Source organism: Myotis yumanensis, unplaced genomic scaffold (assembly GCF_028538775.1).
Source record: "Myotis yumanensis isolate MYYU_CA2020_CCGP unplaced genomic scaffold, mMyoYum1.0.hap1 SCAF_19, whole genome shotgun sequence".
Taxonomy (NCBI): Eukaryota; Metazoa; Chordata; class Mammalia; order Chiroptera; family Vespertilionidae; genus Myotis; species Myotis yumanensis.
In genome coordinates this window covers 25,745,144-25,765,956 of record NW_027223770.1, presented here as the reverse complement: position 1 = coordinate 25,765,956, position 20,813 = coordinate 25,745,144, and the positions used below count along the sequence as shown (strand labels likewise).

Sequence of the window (20,813 nt, the reverse complement as noted above, 5' to 3'; positions counted from 1 at the left end):
TTTTGGTAAAAAGTCACTTTGGGGAGCATCTGAAATCTTGCTTCCCTAGCATGTAGTCTGTTTGGCTCAAATACACTCAAATCAACTCCTTTTTTTTTTTAAATTGATTTTTAGAAAGAGAGAGAAACAGTGATCCGTTTGTTCATCTTATTTATGCATTCATTGGTTGCTTCTTGTATGTGCCCTGATCAGAGATCGAACCCACAACCTCAGCATACTGGGATGATGCTCTAACCAACTGAGCTACCCAGCCAGGGCCTCAAATCAACTCTTTAAAAAATTTTTTTTAAAATGTCACTGTGAAGCAAAAAGAGTAGGTTATTACTATTATTAGTTTTTGTTAAGTCAATCAGAATTATACCTACTTTTTGTTAGATTGGCAAAAAATATATATTTTTGGTGTGCTGCAGAATTTTAGTAATTAGTTTACATGCCAGGAGATGAAAAAGATTGAAAATCACTTCCTTAGGCTTATGGTGTCTATTTTCAGCTCTAGATCTGAAATCAGCCATTTCTCAACACACACACACACACACACACACACACCCCCTCAGTTCCTTTCAGTGGGAAATAGCAGAGACCACAACTTGCTTGGGCTCTCAGGATGCCAAATGCTGTGTTATTGCCACTACTTCTAAGACTTTTCAATAAGTAGATTTTCTAGGTAAAAAATTTTTGAGTCCATATTGATATTTACAGTTCCAGTTTCAGATTTACAGTGCTCTTGTTTTTTCTTTTACCCTGTAAATTGTGACTCCTAATGATACTGCCATGGTTATCTGCTTTGTCTTACAATGTAGCTATAATCATTTCAACCTAATTCCAAAGCTGCTACTAACAGTAAGACTGCTGGATACAGTTTTAGATTTCTGAGCAGTCCTGTGTCCTTAGCCTACATCCCACTAGGGAGGAACAGTCCAAATGTTGTATTTTGAAGTCCCTTGAAGTAATGGTTTTCTCTGTGTAGTCACTGCTACAAACTTGGTATGTTTGTTTCAGTGTGTCTTAAAACCCTAGGGATTATTTTCCTTTTTGATTTACCTTTGGGGGTTTATTTTTCCATTGTTTTTCTTGAAAACATAAGCAAACACACTGTCTCTAGTTTCTCTCCCTTCCTTTCTTCCTCAAAAGGCAGCAGTAATGAACCAGAGGGTCCTATGAAGACGTAAGTGGGATCACATCACTTCTCCACTCAAAGCAATAGCCCCTCACACACACACACACACGGAATAAGAGCCAAAGCCTTTAAAGGGCACGGCCTGCAAAGCCCTACAATCTGCCTCCTTGTCACCTCATGATCTACCTGACCCTTCCTTCTCTCTCCCTCTCAGTTGGGTCCCTGGGCCCCATTCTAAAGTGGGGTGGGCGGGGGATATAGAGAAAGCACCCTCCTAGACACACACCACCAAGCAATTCTTGGACACCAGTAGGGTGCCCAGGAATTCAACTCAATTCTAACACTATCTACCCAGAGGTAGCAGCCAACATTGCCGCCAGTGGTCAATATGTCTACAATGGCTGGTAAGTCCTCAGAAAGTATGTGGAGAGAGACAAGCTTCGGTTGGAACGTGGGAGTGGGCAGAAGAGAACAGGAGGTGCGAGGGCTCTGGACCCACTTAGCTGCTTGGAGCTGACCCTTTTTTTTTTTAATTTTTTACCACATTTATTTCACATCATGATTTCTTAGTCCTTATTAAGTTGATACAATTTGGGGACATAAATACTCCCTCTCCCCTTTTTTGTTGCATATGTATTAGTAGGGGTAGGAAGAACAGAGTATTACAGAATAGGCCAGGGAAGAGGAAAGATAGTGTCAGAGAGAAGAGAGTGTTTATATGAACCCTTCCATAAGCAGTTCCAACCAACCATGTACAAAGTTGACCCCATGAAGTGTTTTCTTTCCATGTGGACTTCTGAAAGCATGAAACAATGTGACATCATATTCAACATATATTAATTATACAGCATCGTGGTGCAAGTTTCCTATCAGACATGATGAGTATATTGGAGCTGACTCTTAAATTTAGCTCAGAGCTTCTTGTTTTTATTGCCTTTTTTAAAGTTTTTGTTTGTTACTGCACTTTTTAAAAAAATCCTAACCTGAGGATATGTTTTTCATTGATTCCAGAGAGAGAGGAAGGGAGGGGGAGAGAGAGAAACATGTATGTGAGAGAGAAACATAGACTGGTTGTCTCACACATGTGCCCCAACTGGGGATCGAACCCACAACCTTTAGGTGTATGGGACGATGCTCCAACCGAGACATCTAGCCAAGGCTGAACTTCTTTTTCTTTAAATTACAGTGACATTCAATAATTTATTAGTTTCAGGTGTACAACATAGTGGTTAGACATTTGCCTAACTTACAATGTGAGCTCCCTGATACAGCCAGGACAATTTTTAAAAAGAACAAGAATAAAGAAGGTCCCTTTCCATAGATGGAGACTTAGAGCTACACAGTAAGGTAAGGAGGAGTAGTGAATGGCTAGCATTCACCGAGCATTTCCATATTCCAAGCATCACCCCTGGGTGTGGGGCTTCGCAACTTGGACAAAGGACTCACCTGCAGCTTGAGGCTCAGGGCCCTGTGCTTCACAGCTGAGGCACAGAGAGCATGTCCCACCCGGACCTGTCCCAGCTGCCGCCTCCACTCGCTCCACCACACCCTGCCGAAGAGCACATTGAAGATGGAACCAGTCAGAAAAAGGTCATGCAGGAAAGAGAAGGGGAGTGAGGGCTGGGCCTCAGACTCTCAGCTCGTCCCTCTGCCTCTTGGCACCATGCCCAGGTTGGTATGTTAGAGTCACGGATAAAAACGTCAATCGAGACAGTCCTAAAGCTACCAAGGAAGGTTTGGAAACTGATGGTTCTATGGTCAGATCCAGCCTTAGACAACATGCTCTGTATGGCTTACGCAAATATTTAAGAATATATAATAAATCATTGCCAAGATTTAAAAAACCAGGAGAGTTCACAGAACAACCTGCAAATAAAAGTAGCTTTTACATTTCTAGTCCTGATGGATCCCTCCCTTTCCTACTGTCCGGGCCAGGTTTCATTCCAGTCTCAGTTTCTCTTCTGCTTATTTTCTAAAAACAGTAATGAGGATATGAGAGTTAGCAACCTCTGCTTTACAGAAACACACAATTTGCCTGGTCACTCCAATCCACCAAAATCTCTTTCCTCCTAACCTAGGCCATGCTAGTTGCGTCACGCACTTCAAAATCTCAAGCTATTTTACATTAGTTATCTTTTAGAGCACTCAGGGAATTATAAGTTCCCTGAATGCAGCCCCAGCACCCAATATTGTACCAGGAACATTTTAAGCCCTCAATAAATATACATTGAGTAAATAAAATCATGTAAAAATAACCATTATAGACGCTAGTAGAATTACATAAGAATCTTACAATATTTGCTGAATAAATTTTAAATCATTTCAAAATTATTTTATTTTAAATAACTTTCTGTATGTCCATCCTATGTTAAAATACTTTACAAATATTATCTTAAAAGTGTCTCCATGACAACCTTGAAAGATACTTAATGGTGTGCCTATTTCACAGATGAAAAAAGTGAGACCTGGAGAGGTGAAATGACCCAATGATACATGTTGGGAGAGGGATGTGAACCCAATCCAGTCTCGCTGGAAAGCCTCTGCCTTATCCATCCTACACACAGTGCCCAGGTAGGAGCATGGGTTTGGCATCAGAAAAATGCATTTACAGCTTACATGAGCTCGAGTAAGTTACTCAACCTTTCTGAGACTTACTGTATATCTTAATCTGTACAAGAAAACTTCTTTTACAGTTTATGGTGAAGATTAAATGAGACACTTTACTTTAAAAAAATTAATATACACACATACTTAATACAGGGTTTAGAACATTGCGCATAATCAATTAGTGTTTCGATTATGCAAAAACCAGTGATCTTATAGTCGAACAACTTGTTAATATTTATTAGGTATCAATTATGTTCAAAACTGTTTTAAGGTGGGTTTTTATGCTGCTTCCTGGAGATAAAATGATCGTTGCTCAACTGCAGGGCATCTGAGTTCACTCACCACAAAATGCTCTGCTGCCTAAACTCCAGGGCGGTGGTCTGCATCTGAAATTTGGTTCTTCGAAAAACCACGTAGATCAACCAGGACTTCCAGGCCCGTCGCATCTTTTGCTTTGCATCTAGATGCACCAAAGAGATTTTCAAAAAGAGGGAGGGGGAGATGGGTTACTCTGGGTTATGGTAAAACTCATGGGATTCTGTACTTCTCCCGCCTCTGAATGTCTAAATTCCTCCAGGCTTCAAGTGCCCCCTGCTGGAAAAGTCGTGAAGTTCCACAAAATGAATAAAGATACAAGAGGATGTGAAGAATGGTTATTGAAGTGATGACAGATACAAAACATTTAAAGGAAAATCAATACACTGCCCTGTTCAGAAACACTTTTTTAAAAGCCCTTTATTTTTTAGAGATATGTTATGTAAGATTTACAGATGAAATGATGTGAATAACACAGGAAGTAGAGAGGTGAGACTGGTATGAGTTGATAATTGTTGAAGCCGGGTGGGTGTATGTACATAGAGGTTCCTTATTCCATCTTTCAATTTTGTAGAGATTTAAAATTTTCCATAACATGAAGTTTAAAGAGTAAGAAATCATGTTATAAATCTTGCTGTCTGAAACAATTTTAAAGGAGCATAAGCAAGACAAAAGAAAAGGCTACTATCCCTATCTGACCGGGAAACAGAGTAAGACAGACCAGTAATGATCCTGGAGGAAAGAGAAGTTAGTAGATCTGAAGGTGCAAAGGTCAACAGGTTTCCCTTTGTGGTAAATTCCATTTTTATTATGAAAGTTATCGCTAATAAAGTAAACTTTTCTTTTTAGCATACAAAGGAGAAAATAAAATTATAGAAAGCATTTTCAAAATATTCTTTAAAATGTGGTCAATAGGACTAGAGCTATACTTTATATTTCATAGTTGTTGACAAGTCAGCTCAAAATATGAAGACAAATTTAACATGTAGCTTCCTCGAACCCACCGCAGGCCTCAGGAATCCACACACCCTCAGCAACAAGGTCAATAGCATGGTGCTATGGTTTAGAGTTGGGTAAGAGGCCAGGTCTGAATACTGGACCTTGTCATTTATTAGGTAAGTAACCTTGCATAATTAGGTAAGTAACCTTATCTATTAAATGATGCCTCCTTAGAGATATGTTTGCAAAGAGTAAATGAGATTATCTATGAAAAGTGTCTCCAATAAATGCAAGCTGTTATGTTCTGCACATGGATATCCCGGGAATCTTCATTTATCGTCTCTACCAAGAGTCTGATGACAATTTGAGGACCATTCCTCCCTCAGGCCTACAAGTGCCTGCAGACTTTTCATCTAATAGTGAAAGAGTGGACACTCCCTGAGGTCTGTGGACATGGTCTGAAACAATGTCACATGCCAGGAATAACTTGTTTAACAAAAGAAAAATTGATAAATTGGACTTCATCAAAATTAAAAGCTTTTGTTCTGCAAAAGATAGTGTTAAGAGGATGAAAAGACAAGCCCCAGGTGGGAGAAAATATTTGCAAGAGGGGGAAACCATGAATGTGTAGGGGCAGAAGGTATTGCTCCCCAAAAATAAAGTCTTAATAAAGGAAAATAAAAGCCAATCTGGGCATTTCCTTTAGACGTGCACTTCCGTTTCTCACCGTAGCTCTCGGCTCTCGTGTACTTGTTCCTCATGCCCTGCTGCTGGTGCACGTAGGTCCTCCAGGTCTGGAACATCAGGCTGTACAAGTAATACCTGAGGAGCCAAAAAAGCAAATGGCATTTCTTTATAACAAACAATTCCTCATTGATAGGCTTGGTCTGTACTCAGGAGAAATCACCATAGACATTTCCGATACAAAAAAAAAAAAAGCCATATCTTCATCCTAAGCTAAACTTTCATTGCCTCTGATCACAGTGAAATCTACTGTCCTTGACAGAATGTTGCTCTCCACACCTTACGGTGTCACTGAAGAAAAAAAGCCCAATTTTTCCGAGAATAACTTCACCTTCAGCAGCCACAAAGCCATATTTGGAATGATAGGCATATTTTAGTCATCTTTCTTAAAATATTTTTTTAAATATATTTTTATTGATTTCAGAGAGGAAGGGAGAGGGAGAGAGAGAAACATCAATGATGAGAGAGAATCATTGATCGGCTGCCTCCTGCATGCTCCCTACTGGGAATCGAGCCTGCGACCAGGGCATGTGCCCTTGACTGGAATCGAACCCTGGACCCTTCAGTCTGCAGGCCAACGCTCCATCCACTGAACCAAACCTTAATTAATATCCACAGTATGTAAAACATTACTTCTCCTCTGCACTAAAACTTGGTCAATGACATTTTCTTTCTTTTCCTTCTCAATACATACACTGGACACATTCAAACTGTCAGTCCCTCCATATTTTCACTACCCCATTTTCTTAGACTTTATTTTTCATACTATACCAGCTTTAAAGAATTATTCAGCCCTGACCGGTTTGGCTCAGTGGCTAAAGCGTCAGCCTGCGGACTCAAGGGTCCCAGGTTCGATTCCAGTCAAGGGCATGTACCTTGGTTGCGGGCACACCCCCCAGTAGGGCGTGTGCAGGAGGCAGCTGATGGATGTTTCTCTCTCATCGATGTTTCTAACTCTCTATCCCTCTCCCTTCTTCTCTGTAAAAAAATCAATAAAATATTTTTTAAAAAGAATTATTCAATACATCCATTTTATCAAAAATATGTAAATCAGAACCCCTACCCCAAAGAACCTAAATAAAGAAATGACTTTTTCCCCCAGAGAACTTCAGTCCTTAAGGACTTAGCTCCTTCTGTGGGCTTTGGTAGAGGCGGTGGAGCAGCACCCGCAGGTCTGAATCGAGGTGGCGGGGGTTGGTCCTTCTGGGCCTCACGAGGACGATTCCTGATCACCTCTCTGTGAAGGCACAGCTCACACAGTCGTGTACTTTCACATGCAGCTTGGGAAGCACATAGGCAGGAAAGACACTTTCTTCAGAAATGTCCCTAATGGCAAGGGCCTGCACTATGTTTCAAAGGACAACTTCTTGCCCGTGGGCATGCACTGGGTGCAGGTGGCGTGCCTGCACATGGCCACAGCCTTTTGGTAAAGGCCATTGTTCCTTCTTTTTTGGGTCATGTAAGCAAGGGCCCGAGGGCGAGAGTAAACACCATTTTAAACACACAATGTGTCAGATCTATTGGGCATATATTTTCTCCTATAATCAGTATAAATTAAAACAACTTACGTTAAATAACAGAATATTCTAAGAATAAGAAATTATAAATAAGTGAAAGCCAAGGAGAAAATCGTATTCAAATCACTAGCATGACCAGCACATAATGGTTATTTGAATTAGAGGAGCGGCTCTCGTGCATGCGCACTAACGTGCACGTGTGCTTGGGTTTAACGTAGGATTCTGATCTTGCGGATTCTAAAAAAACGATTCAGAACGTGTCTCTATTTGACCATAAACATGCCAAGGAATTACCTGATAATGTGCATCACTAAACTTGAAGTCACATAAATGAAATCTGACCTGTAGTAACAGTCTGCTCGAACACAGAGCTTCCACTCCCGCTGGGAAACCCACCACTCTCCTTTCCATTCTTCAAAGACCTTCCGGAGCACCCTTTGCTTATAGTAACACCTATGGCAACGGGAAAAATCAGGGGGACATGAAGATATTAAAGCTGATCTCTAGTCCCAAGTCACAGTTTCATTTTACCATTGCTTTCGCGTAGTAAAGTGTGGCTCATTATTTGGTTATACCAACATAGATTAAAAATAGACATTGAACTTTTTCAGATCAAAACCGTATATTATAGATCTTACCAACTAAAGGTATTAAAATAAAAATCTGACTTTTCAAATACCATACTGAATTGAGAATTATTCTCAATTTTTTTCATGCACCAGACTAAAAAATATTCTTGAGCCCTGGACAGTATAACTCAGTTGGTTGGAGCATTGTCCTTATACCAAAAGGTCACATGTTCAATTCCCAGGCAGGGCACATACCCAAGTTTTGGGTTCGATCTCCACACTGGGGGAAGAAGAAAAACAACACTTGCTACATTGATGACCTTGAGTAGGCACAAGGGGAATATCATGCAAAAGTCAAGGATTTTGCCACAAATGAGAGCATGGACAGTTCATCTGCCCACCAGCTGGGAAGGCAGGCTACAAGGGATAGATGCTGGCGCTGGGTAAATATAGTGGAGGTCTCTTCTGCTGCTTCTAAACCCGGAAACAAGGACACTAGCTACGAATGAGGAAGAAATACTGATTAATAATAAATGGACATGCCTGTTTTATCTACTTCCCAAGTTAGACAAATTTTGCTCAGATCTTCTCTTCAGAAAAATAGGGGACTACTTCAGATCTAAGACTGCCTTATGTATGGACACTTACTGTATTATTTTTGCCCTACTAATTCAGTGGTCATTTTGGTTTAGTTTATTAATGATAAAACAATTCCAGTTTATAAAAATTAAAGCATTCTTTAATGGCTATATTCTATAGTTTGATATGTCATTCCCCTCTAATATTCCTAAATGTGAGAAATAGGTAATTCAATATGAAAAGAGACCAAAAAAAAGAAAAAGAAAAATCAGTATGTCCAAACCTCCCCAAAGTAACAACCTCCTTGACCTAAAAAAAGATTGCAGCCTGGCCAGCGTGGCTCAGTATTTGAGCACTGATCTATTAACCAGGAGGTCACGGTTCCACTCCGGGTCAGGGCACATGCCCAGGTTGCGAGGGGCATGCAGGAGGCAGCTGATCAATGATTCTCTCATCATTGATGTTTCTATCTCTCTGTCCCTCTCTGAAATAAAATACAAGATTGAAAGTTGAAAACCACCACTCCATCACAAATTTCTAATCAATGAAAACACAGTATCAGAACTCTAATTCTGATAGATGCCCAAAGCCGTAACTAATCCCCAGATCAAACAATTAGCTCCGATCTGGGTTACAACCAAAACTCAGGTCTCCTAAACTCCCGTCCAGTATTCTTTCCCCTATACCCGGCCACCACTAAAGAGCAGAAAAAGTAGAGAGAGAAAGCAGTGTGACAAACACCGGTCAATGGCTAACCCAACACCAAGACTCTGCACTTCCTCATGGGCATCTGTTACAGAGGCAGCCTCCTCTGTACCCTCAGGTGGCCAGTGACACACTCTGACCAACGAGGCCGAGCAGAATGCAGCTGGGGGCTTCCAGGAGCACTGTGCTTTCCCGACAGAGACAGGTGGAGCCGATACCACCTTCCCCCTCCTTCCTAGGTACAGCTAGATCGGTCACCTTGCAATTATGCGTTGTCATCTCTGAGGACAAAGGGCCAACACGCTAAGGATGGTGAACTAGAAAGGTACTAGAAACCCGAGTCTTCGATGGCATCACTGAACAGCTGAACCAATACCAACCTCCAGACTGCTTCTGAGAAAAAGTAAATCCCAGTTTAAGTCACTGCCAGACTTTCTCGAGTCAAACGCATTCCTAACTAAAACAGTCAGCATTTCCCAAACACTTGGAATATAAGTTGATATTATTTGAAAAGAGATTTCCAGTTAAATATGGGTCAGATTTAAGTTAAATAAAATTAAGTAGGAAGAGGATTTGGGGAAGATGGTGAAGGTGGCAACGTTTTTCAATCTCTGAATCCCCATAAAACACACAGCAGCCAGGTACCAAAACCAAAAACTCATGTGTCAATTACAACAAAACTAATGACGAGATATCCTCATGAATCCAAAATGCAAGCAGGAGAGGGCAAATGACTCACAGTCAAAAGACCTGCACAGTATTAACATTTGTACAGACAAAAAAGGAGCAATGAGGTGGCATGTGAGGAATGTAATAAAAGTTATGTGGCCCAGCCGGCGTGGCTCATGGTTGAGCATCGACCTATGAACTGGAGGTCACGGTTCGATTCCTGGTCAGGGCACATGCCTGGGTTGGGGGCTTGATTCTGTGTGGGGCATGCAGGAGGCAGCCAATCAGTAACCCTCTCTCCCCCTCTCCCTTCCTCTCTGAAATCAGTAAAAAATATATATTTTAAAAAAAAGTTATGTGAATGGGATCTCTCCCTCTCTCAGCAAACTAGTACCAATTTCTTCTTCCTTCTTCACAAGTTTATGGATAGAAGACTCATTCTTACCCTACATCTTAGCAACCTCAGCATACTTTCTTGGTTTTTTTTCCTTATTAAGTCAATAACTTCTACCTTTTCACGTAAAGGAAGCATTCTGGCTTCTCTTTGGCATATCCAAATTGCCAGCATCACTTTGGGGCCATTATTAAGTAAAATAAGGGTAAGTTGAACATGAGCACTGTGATACCGCAACAGTTGATCTGATAACTGAGATGGCCACTAAGTGACTAACAGGGCAGGCAACGTGTATCCGATGGATACTCGGGATAAAGGGATGATTCACTTTCTGGGCGGGACAGTACGAGGTTTCATCATGTTACTCAGATGGCGTGCAATTTAAAACTTACAAATTGTTGATCTCTGAAATTTTCCATTTAATATTTTCGGATCTCAGTTGACCACAGGTAACAAACTGCAAAAAGTGAAACTTTCACAAATTAGGGGGACTACTTTATATTCTTTTTTTTAAAGAACTGATTTTCTTTTTCTTTTTTTATATTTTTATTGATTTCAGAGCGGAAGGGAGAGGGAGAGATAGAAACATCAATGATGAGAATCATTGATCAGCTGCCTCCTGCACGCCCCTTCTCCCCGCCATTGGGGATCGAGTCCACAACCTGGGCATATGCCCTTGACCGGAATCAAACCTGAGACCCTTCAGTCTGCAGGCCAATGCTCTATCCACTGAGCCACACCAGCTATAGCTGTGTATTATACTCTTCAGGACAGTCCTTAAAAGAAAAAAGAATATATAACTTCTAAGCCAACATGAATAAAAAAAATAACAGAACAGGAGATTTCTGATAATGGCAAACTAGATAATTCAGATCAATTCTCCTACTGAGGACAAGAAAAGCAGATCAAAAAAATTATTTGAGGGCACTAAAGAGCTGCCAAGGCAGTGAAGAAGGACAGAAGGGAGAGCTGAGGTGAGCGACCCCTAACCCCTGCAACTGGGATGGGCTGCTGCCACACTGGGAGCATCGCTGGGCACAAGGAGATGGGAACAGTAAGGCCGCACAAGGTATTCAAAGGAAAGGTTTCAGAGAGCACACACAGGACAAAGCTGCTTGAGAGACCTTGAACCAAGAGGCCTTGGGAAATGTTCCAGGCTGGGAAAGCCAGGCTCAGAAAAGTACAACGGGAGAGAGGGAAGGAGGCGAGAACCCGTAACATTTGTTTTTAAAAAAACGCTTATATTCTCAATGGTTGCCAATTCTCCCTCTAAAAAATGCCCTACACTGGCCCCTCCTCTCCATCCCCACCACCTGCTGCACAGTGTCCCTGACCCCGGGGCCGCCCCCTTGCCGCCCACTCTGGACGTGGCAGCTAAAACTATCAACCAAAACCCAGAGCAGTGAGCGGTGGATTATACCGAGTGAAGCTATGGAAGAGGGACTTCCTCTTGACTAAAATTTCATTCCCATTGCCAGTACCAACGTTTTCCATAGAACAAGTCAATATGTTCATCTTGCCTTTCAAAGGGCTCACTTACTCTGGGCAAATACCTTTTTTCCCAGAGGCTATTAGCTGTCCTGGTTTCCTTTCTGATTCTTTCGTACACTCATTCAGTCAAACTAATATGTATTAAATTATCACTTTATTATATGCCTGCTGGAGGCTGAGGGAGGGCGGGGAAGGAATGTTACACACGCCATAATAAACCATATGTGTGGGCTTAATATAAAAACAGAAGCCCAGAATGAATGCAGCGGAAGCTCAGTGTTCTGAGCTAATACTACCTGGCTTTAGAGGGAAATACTCTTCCAAAAGTTTTTCGAATCCACAAATACAAGAACTTCCTGGCCACACATCTGAAAGATGAAAAGAAAGGACATGCACATTTTAAAACTCCATTTGGCCTATTTCATCAGTTTTCTGGAAAGGAGAGGGAAACTTTAAGGCCCCAGAGGGAGAGAAATGCTAGTGTGAGTCAAAAGGTGAATCATAGCTAATCTTTTATTAAACAGAGCGTACGATGGGACAGATTTATAAAGCTAAAATCAAGCATATTTAAAAAAAAATACTTTCAGTTTAAAGTATTTTGTCAATGAAGACTTCAGCCCAGCCATTGTGACTTAGTGGTTAGTGGTTGAGTGTCGACCTTTGAACCAGGAGGTCACGGTTTGATTCCCAGTGGGGCTCGATCCTCAATGTGTTAGATGTGCAGGAGACAGCTGATCAGACGCTCTCTTATCACTGATGTTTCTAGCTCTCCCTCCCTCTCCTTCCTCTTCGAAATATATATATATATATTTAAAGACTTTGGAGTTGAGGAAAAGGAAGTACATGATAACGCTTTTGTTTGTATTATTCCTCCTTCCTAAAATGCCTGGCAAATGCCCACCTACCCATCAAGGCTCATCTTCAATGCCTGCTCCTATGTGAACCCTTATTGGACCTTCCTCAACCCAAACAGGGTGAATACTCTGTGCTCTCAGTACTTTATTCTATTCTGGAACATTATGCCACCAAATCAAGGTCATGGATTTGCAGGGTGCCTCTTGTTCCCTCTGCCGTGAGCTCCTGAGAGCAGGGACTGGGCCTTACAGTATCCCCAGTATCTAGCTCGCACACACAAAAAGTTGACTTTTCTCGGCTGCTAACCTCCAGGTTTAGTTGGGAATGTTTTTTTTCCTCCTGCCCTTTACCTGGCGGATTCTTACATCATCCTTCAGGAGTTGGCTTAAACTCCGCTTCCTGCAGGAAGTCACCCCTGACTTACACTAGCATGGCTGCCCCTGACACATGAACCTATCTCTGGTACCACATCCTCTACTTTCTCTGCACTTACCACACTCTGTTGTTGTTACTTATTTCACAGTCTATCAAGCATCCCTGCTCTTAAACTTCGGTCAGGTCAAGGGACCAGGAATGCCTTCTTCGCCTGGTACTGCTCAGCATCTACATAACATTGGCAAAGTGGGGAGCGTGCAAGAGGCACCTGGTACATTTTACTGAATGCATAAATGGATGGATGCCTTTGATGGCGCTAATCAAGAGGAATAGAAAATAATCATTTTCCTTGGACCATGTTTAGACTTTTTTTTTAGTAGCTTACACATTGTGGGGTACTAACTAGAGAACGTGAATGAAAACACGCAATGACAGGTTTTATGTCTGCTGAGTCCTAAATATTTCTTTTTCTTTTGAACATTCTGCCATAAAAAGCAGGCATGAAGGTGTCCAACTAAATGAGATAGGAGAATAAGAATTGTCCCTTAATTTTTTTTTACTAAAATTTATATTTACAGAGAGGAAGAGGGAGAGAGAGATTGAAACATCAATGATGAGAATCATTAATTAGCTGCCTCCTGCACGCCCCCCACTGGGGACCAAGGCCACAACTCAGGCATGTGCCCTTGACCAGAATCAAACCCAGGACCCTTCAGTCCCCAGGCCGATGCTCTATCCACTGAGCCAAACCAGCAGGGCTCGTCCCTCTATTTTAACCAAGAAGGGAGAACAATGAGAAATTCACTGCAGGCAGGTGACCACTCACATGCTCACCTGATTCGCAATTCTTTTAACCGACCCCTTTGGGTCCCAGCGTGGTGCCCTGGGTGGCCGGAACGAGGTATCGCACTCCGGATCCCAGGGAAGGCAGAAGACTTCTTATTGGACAGTATCTTTGGAGAATAAAGTTTCTTAACTGCACCATCCCTAAAAGACCTTAAATTTGAGGAATAAGGGGGAACAGAATCAAATTATCTCTGCATGTGCTGCAAATACCTTTACACGTTTAAGTGAAATTAAATAAACTCTTTGAGACAGACAGATAATAACTATGCTTCAAGGACACCAAGCAGCCCAATCTCTGACAGAAATACCTGCAGGCTCTAGGCATTGACTGCAGAGCTACAGGGCACCTTGGAGTCATGAGTCCTAACATTTTAATGTTATTTTAAGAGTAACCATTTATAAATTAGAAACATTATTTTATATAGAAAGCAATTAGGAATGATTTTCAGATGTGACTTTTACAACAATATGAAACCACATACTTTTACTAAATACTAAATTTCTGACTTTTAATCCTGCTTTAGAAACATTAAGAGTTTACATTATTGGGATGAACTCATGATTTTTTAAAAAATGTTTTTAATATATATTTATTGATTTCAGAGGGGGGGGGGGGAGAGAGAGAGAAACATGAATGATGAGAATCATGAATCAGCTGCCTTCTGCACACCCCACACTGGGGATCGAGCCCACAACCCGGGCACGTGCCCTTGACCAGAATCGGACCCTGGACCCTTCAGTCCACAGGCTAACGCTCTATCTACGGAGCCAACCCGGCTAAGGCTGAACTCATGATTTTTAAGAAATGTGTGGCAGGTGCTCTCCCCTCCAGGGAGTACGGCCCTATACCGTTCCCTTCTCCCTTTTCTCCTCCCTCCCTCCCCTGTCATGTATCCCCTATCCTCTAGGGCAGTGGTCTGCAAACTGCAGCTCGCAAGCCACATGCGGCTCTTTGGCCCCTTGAGTGTTGCCACGAAGTTTCAATCCCACTGTACGTGCGCGCACGTGGTATTTTGTGCAAGCCACACTCAAGGGGCCGCAGTTTGCCGACCATTGCTAAGGGACCCCATGAGGCTTGCAGCCAGGGGAGCAATGGACAGCTGCAGCTCATCCAGGGCTAACTAACCCTTTGAACCTGCCTCTGACTTCCCAGTGAGCTAAGGCAGCCCACCCTAGGCTTTCCTGGTGCTTCTCCTATGCCCATCTTGTTTCACTGCGCTATGTTTTTTGCTGAGGTCAATAAATTCTTGCTTGCTTTTCTAAAAAAAGGAAGGAAGGGAGGGGGGGAAGAGAGGAAGAAAGAAAGAAATGTATAGCAGAGCTCTACCTGCAGGAAATACTTGGAAGCAATGATATTCCATTAACAATGAGCACACACAGAGCTTAAACGCTGTTTATAAAGTGCCATTCCCTACTAAAAGGAACCAGGGCTCCTTGGAGATATGATTTCAGGTCTGAAACAAGGGAAATGCAAGATGAGCCTGGAATACCTTTTTAGGTCAGAAGGTAAAGAAGTGTTCAAACAATGACGGGGGCATGTGAACCATCTGTACGCCACAAGCGTCTATGGACCCAGGCTGTCTCATTCACTGGGGTGGCCCCACAGAAACAAGTGGGTGCTAGTCTGATAAGGAACAGGATGTTAATGTAGTTTCAAAAAGTTATCTACACACACACACACGGTTGCCCCTTTCAACTGCTAAGCATCAAATTCATCAAGGAAAATAATGGAGGGAGCCGCCATTCCTGCTTTTTGGATGCTCTAACACAGTGGTTCTCAACCTTGGCTGCACATTAGAATCACCTGGGAATCTTTTTAAAATCCTGATTTCTGGGCCTCATCCTCTGGAAATTCTGTTTATTTGTTATGGGATGGGGCCACAACATTAGTAACAAAGAAACAGAATTTCCGGAGGATGAGGCCCAGAAATCAGGATTTTAAAAAGATTCCCAGGTTGCCGAAACCGGTTTGGCTCAGTGGATAGAGCGTCGGCTTGCGGACTGGAAGGTCCCAGGTTCGATTCCGGTCAGGGGCATGTACCTGGGTTGCGGGCACATCCCCAGTGGGAGGTGTGCAGGAGGCGGCTGATCGATGTTTCTCTCTCATCGATGTTTCTAACTCTCTATCTCTCTCCCTTCCTCTCTGTAAAAAATCAATAAAATATATTAAAAAAAAAAAAAAAAAAAAAAGATTCCCAGGTGATTCTAATGTGCAGCCAAGGCTGAGAACCACTGCTCTAACAGCTCTTCCAGATTCACCAACATACTTATTAATTCGGGTCCCTTTCTGCCAAGAAAAATCCAGTCGCTTCTCAATGGCCAAAGGCTTTACAACCATCCAGGTTATAAAGCATCCAGTGGCCCCTACAGAACTCCTTCCTGGCCGACCCCCGGGCCGGGGACAGGCTGCACGCGGCGAGGGCCACCCCACGGCCTGCTTCAATGTCAGTTTGCTACGGCCCAGTCCTCCTCTATCAGACCAGGACACACAGACACCCACCGCCACCTCCCTCACGGCACGGCCTGCAGGAAACCAGCGTGACCTTCACCAGCCCCGCCACCTCGCTGCCGGGGGTCAGGCTGCTTCTCCAGGACGCCCCACGAAGGCAGTCCCGTCCCCGTCCCGCCCGGGAGAGGACGGTCCAGGCTGTCCATTCACTGGGGTGGCCCCAGCACCCAGTGCAGGGCCTGGCTCCAGCAATGAATCAAAATCAAAACTTTCACGACGGCTATGCCGCACACTCAGAACGGTTTGACTGTAACGTAAGGTATGAAATGTGCATTATACCTACACGGTGGGTGAGAAACCAAAAAAATGAACAACAACAACAAAATCCTTACCCAAACTTCCTATCACATCCCCCGTGCATGAATTGAGAACAAAAACTTTAAAAAATAAAATCATATACTATTTTCACACACAAAATATTTACAGGCTTTTATCTGAGCCATCATTTCAGTTATTTTGTGTGCGTGTGTGTGTGTCAAGTCACATCACTCACCTGGAGTCAACCTTCCTCTCCATTCTCCACTTAATCTCTCTTTTTTTTTTTTAATGGAAATTCAACCAGGGGCTTGATATACACTCTTCTGAGTGAGCAGATTCTTCATGAGTCAAAGCCTTTTATTTTCTCTTCTAACTACAAGAAAAAAAGAAGAAAAGGAGGGGGTGTATTTTTGAGAGAGGACGGAAGAGAGAGAAAGACAGCAACAGCCTTTGGCTGCCTCCCCGTGTGCCCCCGGCGGGGGACGAACCTGCGACCCAGGTACGTGAGGGCCTGAACCGAACCAGCAACCTCCCGGGGCGCGGACACCCCTCCGCCCTCCGCCCGCGGGGCCACGCCGGCCGGGACATCCATCACCCGCTTTTCAACACAACGACCCCGACCCGGGCGGCCATTTCCACGCAGAAACCAAGGGCCCACGGTGTCCAGCTACCAGCGGTTCTCAACCTGTGGGTCGCGAACAATGACAGTCCATCCTGCATATCAGATATTGACGTGACGACTCATAACAGTAGCAACATGACAGTTATGAAATAGCAACGAAAATAAGTTTATGGTCGGGGGTTACCACAACATGAGGACCTGTATGAAAGGGTCGCGGCGGTAGGAAGGTTGAGAACCACTGAAAGCGGCACCGCGGGGACAGGTGCTCGGGCCGGCACCATTCACGCCTCGAAGACATGCACCTGCGCGGAGGTCAACGCGGGGTCGGACGAAGCCAAGCTCTCCTCGCCCTGAGGGGGGGGGGGTCCCTCACAACGTGGCCCCGGGGGGCTCAGGGAGCCCCTGTGGTGTGTTTACACTCGCCCCTCGCCGGCTACGCAGCAGGGGGTGTCGGACGGACGGACACGGACACACACACACACCCCCAATCGGAGCCTTGCACGGACGCGGGGCCAGGCACACGCCTGCAACGCACGGGACGCGCGGGAGGAGGCGGCGCCCGGGTCTCGGCTCCGCGACGCTGACGAGCAGCCGCCGCCAAAACGACGCGAGCGCCGCGCTGGGCACGGACAGGCTCGGGGGGCCGCCCTGCGCGCCCTCCCCTCGCCTCCTCCGCTCCCCACCCGGTCCCGGGGGTGGGCGGCGTCACCTGCACTTCTAGACGGGGAGGAAGCCGAGGCTGCCTCAGGAGGCACCCGGCCCAGTTCCGAGAGACAGGCGCGCGCCGGCTGCTGGGAGCGGCCCCGAGAGGCTGAGCCTCAAGAAAGCGGGGGGACCCTCTGACCCGGCCTCGTACCTGAGGAAGTCAAGCCCTCGCGAGTAGCGCCTCAGGCGAGTCCGGGCAGGATCCGGCGGACGCCCCCCACTTCCGGCGCCCGCGCGGCCCACGCAGGCTCTGCGCTTCCCGCGCCTCGGCGAGCGGATCTCGCGCCGGCCCCGCCCACGTCTCCAAGGCGACGGGGCGTGCGTGAGGGACGCGGCGCCTGGGACCAGGGAGTTCGCGCAGCCGCAGTGCGTCAGGAGACACGCCCCCCCCTCTGGCAGCCTCGCACTGTCCGGGCGCACCTGGGTGGGCCGGGCGATTGTCGGCCTGGGCTGGGTGGGGGGCGTGTCGTCCTGCAGCCCCCTAATTAAAATTATCCCAGACTGATAACTACATTTTAAGGGAAGGATTTAGAAGCTAACAAGCACTAGTTGTTAAAATTTTTAATTGGGGGTTCACTCTTGATCATCTTTTAAAAATCGCAGTGGGTGAAGGTAAGAGACATTTTTACGTGCTTTTCTCCTGTGCTTTGTAAAATATCGCTTGAAAGCACATGAGGTATCTGGTGGAAAGAGTAAAAGTTAGCTAGTATCATACATTTAAATGCTTGAAAGGTTTACGTTAAAAACATGAGGAAAAAAATTGTTGGGTGTCTCAGGATTAGAGTATTAGATAATTTGCATTTTTGCCCTATTTTCTACATGTTAATTTTTTAAAATATATTTTTATTGATATCAGAGAGGAAGGGAGAGACAAACATCAATGAGGAAAAAGAATCACCCATCAACTGCCTCTTGCACGCCCCCCACTGGGGATCCAGGCAGCAACCCAGGCATGTGCCCTTGATCGGAATTGAACTCAGGACCCTTCAGTCCACAGGCTGACACTCTATCCACTGAGTCAGACCAGCTAGGGCTGAGCAGAGCTTCTTGAAAAAAAATTTTTTTTCCTTGATCCAGGTTGTGGTTGCATGAGTTTGCCTTGTGAAAATTTTTTGAGATGAGAGCCCTTAGAATTTGTATACTTTTCTGTATGTATATACTTTTTCAATAAATACATTTATTTTTTATAAAAAATGCTACAATGAGACAAGTTTTTGCAAGCACAGGTAAATGTAGTTTACAGATGCCCCCTTTTAGTAAATTACTACCTTTATTTCTAGGTAATAATTGTCTTCTTTCACAAGCACAAATTGAGACTCATAGAGAGAGGTAAGGTGAGACCAAGGTTCCACAAGACATTCAAGAGCCTAGTGGAAGAGTACATCCCAACTAGGATAAGCCCGAGGGCCTAGGAAATTAGCTCCAGGCCAAGCCAATATCACCACAGTAAATTGCCTTGAGATTTCACGTGTGACTTGTGGTAATTTTAAAATACGCTCACACTTTCTTTCAACACTCCTCCCATATAAAGGTGGAGTCTACGGCCCCTCCCCTTGAACATGGGCCAGTCCTGGTGACTCCTAGCTAAAGAACAGAAAGTGGCACAACAGACACTGAGTGATCTTGAGGCTAGGTTCGAAAAGAAAATTCAGCAACTGTCTGACTCAGAATCCAGCCACCATCTTGCCACAGAGAAAGGCCATGTGTCAGTGTTTCAGCCAATTCCGATGGCCCCAGCCGACAGCCACCGCCAACCATCAAACATGTGAGCCACTAGGTATGATCCTAGGTCAGCCGTGGGCAAACTACGGCCCGAGGGCCGGATCCGGCCCGTTTGAAATGAATAAAACTAAAAAAAAAAAAAAAAAAAAGACCGTACCCTTTTATGTAATGATGTTTGCTTTGAATTTATATTAGTTCACACAAACACTCCATCCATGCTTTTGTTCCGGCCCTCCGGTCCAGTTTAAGAACCCATTGTGGCCCTCGAGTCAAAAAGTTTGCCCACCCCTGTCCTAGGTGATCCTAGCCCCCAGCCTCCCACCACCACAGCTGATTCTCAATGGAGCAGAGACCAGCTGTCCCAGATAAAACCACCCAAACTGCAGATTGGAGTGCAAAATAAATGTGGAGTGAAGCCACTGAGATTTGGGGTCGTTTGTTACACAGCAATAGAGAACCGGAACAGTGTTTTTAATATGTCTAATTCCCACTACAAGCTTAAAAAGTAGATACTACTCGGCCAGTGTCGCTCGGTGGTTGAGCATTGACCCAAGAGGGAGAGAGGGAGGAGGGGAAGAGAGAAAAACATCTATGTGAGACACATCGATTGGTTGCCTGGCACATGCACCCCAAAAGGGGTGGGGATCTAACCTGCAACCCAGGTACCTGCCCTTGACCCCTTGACCAGAATGGAACCTGAGACCCTTGGTTCACTATCAACGCTCTAACCAATGTACAACACCCGCCAGGACACAGCTTGGTTTTTAAAGTAATTAAAACGACCATAATGTGTCTCTGTATAGGCTTAACACACACACACACACACACACACACACACACACACACACACACCAGCTTTATGGAGGTTGTATGAGGCCTTTTGCCCACCTTCTCCTATTTAATCTCGACAACAGCGGTGTGAGTTACCATCATCCCAATTTTACAGATGAGAAAACCCGGGCTAAGAATGAATAACTGGCCTAATTCGCCGCCGCCTATAGGGTATGTTACGGTTGGGAGGCAAATTGGGCTTATTTGCAAACGCTTCCCTCTGCCTCTTGCTTGCAGAGAAAATAGAATTTGTGAGAAACACATTGTTATTTCGTATTACAGAGGAAAAGAAAAACGTTTACGTCCCAATTTTCTCTGTTGCCAAGACTCCTAAGAAGAAAACTTGGTGATCAGTGTCCGGTCCCTGGGTTTCACACGAAAATTAAGCTCAAAGAAAGTAGGTCCCTTAAAAAAACAACGCCGTCCACACCCATGTGTCATTCA

General features: G+C 44.4%; 1 protein-coding gene across 4 annotated transcripts in view; it reads right to left on the bottom strand.

Annotated features, from left to right (window-relative positions):
• Window positions 1–18,094, bottom strand: part of SFI1 (SFI1 centrin binding protein) — a 42,856-nt gene extending 24,762 nt beyond the window's left edge. The window contains exons 1-8 of one of the 4 annotated variants that reach the window (XM_070399987.1): window positions 17,968–18,094; window positions 16,725–16,862; window positions 13,711–13,872; window positions 11,943–12,014; window positions 7,582–7,692; window positions 5,706–5,800; window positions 4,067–4,184; window positions 2,564–2,666 (exon numbers count right to left, since the gene is read on the bottom strand). In XM_070399987.1, the coding sequence (XP_070256088.1) occupies window positions 2,564–2,666; window positions 4,067–4,184; window positions 5,706–5,800; window positions 7,582–7,692; window positions 11,943–12,014; window positions 13,711–13,872; window positions 16,725–16,747 (684 nt within the window). In that variant the 5' untranslated portion in view covers window positions 16,748–16,862; window positions 17,968–18,094. Of the gene's footprint in view, window positions 1–2,563; window positions 2,667–4,066; window positions 4,185–5,705; window positions 5,801–7,581; window positions 7,693–11,942; window positions 12,015–13,710; window positions 13,873–16,724; window positions 16,863–17,413; window positions 17,443–17,820; window positions 17,883–17,967 lie in introns of those variants that run through there. The other 3 variants (XM_070399988.1, XM_070399989.1, XM_070399991.1) reach the window with 3 other exon arrangements.
• Between the last annotated feature and the right edge of the window lie 2,719 nt (window positions 18,095–20,813).